This window comes from Monoraphidium neglectum (assembly GCF_000611645.1).
Source record: "Monoraphidium neglectum strain SAG 48.87 unplaced genomic scaffold scaffold00308, whole genome shotgun sequence".
Lineage (NCBI taxonomy): Eukaryota > Viridiplantae > Chlorophyta > Chlorophyceae > Sphaeropleales > Selenastraceae > Monoraphidium > Monoraphidium neglectum.
The window spans coordinates 25,387-29,738 of record NW_014013320.1 but is presented as its reverse complement, the minus strand read 5'-3'; the positions used below and the strand labels follow the sequence as shown (position 1 = coordinate 29,738).

The 4,352-nt window shown below is 65.7% G+C and overlaps 2 protein-coding genes across 2 annotated transcripts in view; both read left to right on the top strand.

Moving 5' to 3' along the window:
- MNEG_2654 (hypothetical protein) overlaps nt 1-72 on the top strand; it is a gene marked incomplete at both ends in the record, with an annotated part of 2,511 nt that extends 2,439 nt beyond the window's left edge. Inside the window, one exon of the mRNA XM_014048872.1 lies at nt 61-72. Within this exon, the coding sequence (XP_013904326.1) occupies nt 61-72 (12 nt within the window). The remainder of the gene's footprint in view (nt 1-60) is intronic.
- A 2,254-nt stretch (nt 73-2,326) lies between these two features.
- Nucleotides 2,327-4,352, top strand: part of MNEG_2653 (hypothetical protein) — a gene marked incomplete at both ends in the record, with an annotated part of 7,386 nt that continues 5,360 nt past the window's right edge. The window contains 4 exons of the mRNA XM_014048871.1: nt 2,327-2,517; nt 2,784-3,365; nt 3,620-3,716; nt 3,891-4,069. Coding sequence (XP_013904325.1) covers nt 2,327-2,517; nt 2,784-3,365; nt 3,620-3,716; nt 3,891-4,069 — 1,049 coding nt within the window. The remainder of the gene's footprint in view (nt 2,518-2,783; nt 3,366-3,619; nt 3,717-3,890; nt 4,070-4,352) is intronic.

Genomic DNA, 4,352 nt, shown 5'->3' with positions numbered 1-4,352 from the left:
GCGCCGCGCCGGTGGTGCTGCCCGTCAACCCGGCGCTGCCAATCACCCCGCCGCTGGCAGACGCCGCCGTGACGCCGCCCGCCGGCGGGTACGCGGCGTCGCAAGGGGGGGACACGCTGCTGGCGAGCCCCGCGTTCTACCTGGGCATCGTCGCGACCTACATCACCGGCGTCGTCCTCTACCACCAGCTCCGGCAACGCCCGCCCGCCTTCTTCGTCAATCGTGGGTTCATGAAGGGCAGATGACGGCGCGGTCGCTGCGGCGCGCTCCATGCAGGTGTCCACCTGGGGGCTTGCGTTGCAGGGCGGATGACACGCATACACACAAAGGCGGTTGCTGGCTGCTGGGCCCCGGAACCGGCTGAGGTTATTGGCGCGCCATGTCATGTCGCTGCCGCAAGTGTTTATCTCTGCATGTTGTGACTGTACGTTGTGCACTGGGCAAGACTTTCAATGCGGTGGGATCCGTGCACAATATGGCAAAACAAACGCGTACACGTGACTTCTTTTTTCACTAATTTTGTTCCCCTGTGTCAAGAACCCATGTGACGTCCTCATTCAGAGACTGTATTAGACTGTGTAAGGAGCGGAATTTTGAGCTCTTCCGTCACGTTCAAACAGTCAGTGCAGAGTAGAACGACACTGCTGCTGGTTTCTCGCATGGAAGGACGGCAGCAACCCACGTGCAGCCATCAGCAGCAGGCCCTGTGGTTGTAGGTGCTTGGTGAACATGGGCCTGGCCCCATTTGCCTTGTAACACAGCAATGCCGCTCGCGTCGCCTCCCTGTCCTGACCCCACCACTCTCATCTGTACGCCCCCTCCCCCTCACTCCAGCTCAAAGCAAAACAGTTGGCAACGTGCAGCTGTCCCGCATAGAATCATGACTTGCACAGCTATGATCAGGACAGACAATAAATAACGGTAGTGAATAATTGGTGTTGTGTGCCGCAGCCACTAGCAAGGTGGGAGCAATCGTGTTATTCGATGGCCACTGAAATGATGATTGCGTGTGTACGCCTCACGCGCGCTGCTCAGGCTGCCAGAGCCCTCTTGGACCCTGCCCGCGGCAATCAAACGCCCCTTGCAACCTATTTGCGCCTCCCGCCGGCCCCGCGCGCCCCCTCCTCGACGCGAACTTTCGCCCCGAGAACTGTGAGCAGCTGCTCAGCTACTCCCCAAGTACCACAGCTGCATTGCCGCCGGGAAGTCATAATGACCTGGACATCATTGAGGTAGCTTGCATATTTTCTAGCGCTGTATCTCGGTGATATTCGCTCTCTGCATTTTGAACTTGAGCGATCCCAGCTGATCTAGGCCACCGCCTGCGACTTCACTCAGATTGATTAACCAGGTGGTTAGCATCACACCTATAGCTGTGGTATGGATGCACAGACCCAACGCACACCGGGCTTCCGAGAAGCATGACAGCACGAGCTTGAGCGCACATACGTAGAGGCCATGGATTGTATGGGAGTGATATAGAGCTGAAGTCAGCCCCGGCGTGGCATGCGCCATCCTTGTGTCAGCGTGCTGCTCTGCCGGTTCTCACCCGCTTTCGATCGGCCGCGCACCATGCACTTGCAGGCTCGACGGCCAGCCCCATGGCGCCCTGCGCCGCAGCAGCGCGCTTGCTGTTGCTGGCTGCGGTGCTAGCAACATGCTGTTGGGCGTCATCAGATGCAGCCACCTCGCCTGTGTGGCGCACAGGTGAGAACACAGGTGTCCGCCCGCTTAAACACGGCTGGTGTGGAGGCCGCTCATGGCCGATTGCTGCGATGAACCTCAGCATGCCATACCGCATGAGCTGTCCAGCCCTCTGGGCCATGCGCCGCCCACCTGGCATCTTAATGCGCCCGTTTCATACCACGGCCCCGCAGGCGCCCGTGCGCTGCTCAGCGCCCCCGGGTTCTCCGCGCGTCGCCTCCTCGCCCCTGGGTTCTTTGAGGCCACCCCCTGCAACTGGCGGCCCACCTCGAGCACGGCGTCGCCCGACAGCGAGGGGCGCCTCTGGGGCTGGGAGAATGGGCGCAGCTGTGCGTTCCGCATGGGCTCGCGGCCGGTCTTCTACCTTGGCTACGAGCCCGGCAGCTGGGTCCTGACGCCCGCCTGCAAGAGCGACCCCTTCGCCCCCGACTCTGTCACGGTGAGCGCTCCTCCCGCCGCCCGCTGCGCTCTGGTGCTCGGCTTTCTGCGCACCGCATGGGCTGCATTGTGACTCTGTGCGCTCATGCGTCACCTCATGCTCCATGCGCCGCCCTTGCTGGCCGCAAGGCCTTCATCTCATCGTGTCTGACGCTCCCCTGTCAACCTGAACCCTTAGGACTCTATGTTCAAGACTTGGGGCTGGGAGAGCAGCAGGCTCTGCGCCTACAAGGACGACCAGCTGCAGCCCGCCTCCATTTCTCGCATGCCCACGCGCCTCGATTGGGTCGACGCGCCCCGCTGCTCGGCTGCGCTGGCGGCGTCGAACTCGGCGCGCGACAAGCTCAACAGGCTCTGGGGCTGGGAACGCCACCGGTGGGTGGGGAAGGGAATGTTGGGGGCCTGGGCGTGGCAAGCTGGAAGTGAGGCGAGCAGACTTGCATGGTGCGAGGAGGATGGCGCTGTTTGGCGCACAAAGCCACGCGGGTGCATAGCAGCGCATGCAGGGGCATGAAGCAGCATGCATGCGTGTCCATTAGCGTTTTGCCTCATGCTGTGAGCCAGTCAGCCATGCGATGCCGCCAGGCAGACCCTGGCCTGCGCCTGACCTCCCCCACAACCTGCGCCTCATCCATGTGCAGCAATTGCGCCTACAAGTCCGCTGCGGGCACCCCCATTTACCACAGCGACTATGTAGGGCCCCGCTACGCCGCCCCTGCGGCGCCGCTTGAGCCCGAGCCCGAGCCCGCGACACCTGCCCTGCCCTCGCCGCCGCCCGCCGCGCCGGCGCAGCCGGCGCAGTCGCCCGCGACTCCAGTGAAGCCCTCGCCGTCGCCGTCGCAGTCGCCGTCGCCCTCGCCCACCGCACCGGCCAAGCTCTCGCCAAAGCTTGCCGCGCCGGCGCAGCCCTCGCCGTCCCCTACAAATCCTGTCAAACCCTCGCCGTCTCCCTCGCCGACACCCGCCACTCCGGCCAAGCCGTCTCCCACCCCCGCCGCCCCGGTCAAGCCCTCGCCCTCGCCCGCCGCGCCGGCCAAGCCCTCGCCGCCTCCCTCGACCTCGCCCGCCGCGCCGGCCAAGCCCTTGGCGTCCCCGGCCCCCTCGCCCGCCGCGCCGGCCGGGCCTCAGAAACAGACGCCCTGCGGCAACAGCGTCAACAACACCGAGGTGCTTGCTGAGGCCATTGTGGAGCAGCTGTATGACAAGCTGGCCGCAGCCACCAAGTGAGAGCTCAGGGCTCCCGCCCTCCAGCCTGGTTGGCACTTTGTCCGCCGCTCCCGCATGACACACACACACATGCGCGCGCACACGCGCATACAAACATAAACATGTATTCGCAGGTGTTTGTGTGGACAATCTCACGAACTCATCCACAACCGCACACGCCTGTGCATGATGCACAATACAAACTTGCATCCATGCCAGGTGCTGTGATGCACTCACTCTGCCAGGCTCCACCCAACGCACCCACATGCAGCGGCTACGAGTCCCTGCCCGACCTCGCCCAGCAAGCCGCCCACGCCGCCTACGCAGCCATCCAGCCCACCTCCGGCGGCGAGGTGGCGGCGGCGCAGGTGGGGGGAGGCCCGCGAGCTCGCCGCACTTGGCCGACCGGCTGGAGCTTGAATTACCATGAAAGGCGTGCGTGCAAACCGCCCCTTGTGTTTCCGTGCGCAAGATCCCACCCTGGCTGCCTGCCCATTGTGCCGCCCGCCCCCGCCCCCCTCCTGCGCCCCTGCCGCCCCTAGGCCGGCGACGAGTGGCCGCTTGGCGTGACGCCCCTCCCGACCGTCGGCCGCCGCGCCGCCGCGCCGCGCTACACAGCCGGCCAGGTCGAGGCGCTGGTCGATGCGCCAGGCCCTGCGGCCGGGTCCGAGGGCGTCGCGGCGCTCAGCAGTGATGACGAGGATTACGAGTATGAGGAGCGGTCGCCGCCGCCGGCAAGGACGACGGCCCGCGCACCGGCGGCGCCCTCGCCCTCACCGGCCGCGGCCGTGCTTCCGCCCTCGGCCGCGCCAGCGCGGCCGTCCCCGTTCTCGATGACCGCAGCAGCGCGTCTCCTTCCGCCGCTGCCGTCACTGGCCGCGGCGCCACGGTGGCTCTCGCCCTCGCCCTTGACGCTCATTCCAGCGACGCCGCGCTCGCTTTCGGAGGCGGTGCCGGCCGCGACCGCGCACAGTGCGGCAGGCGAGCCTGCAGCCACGCCCGCC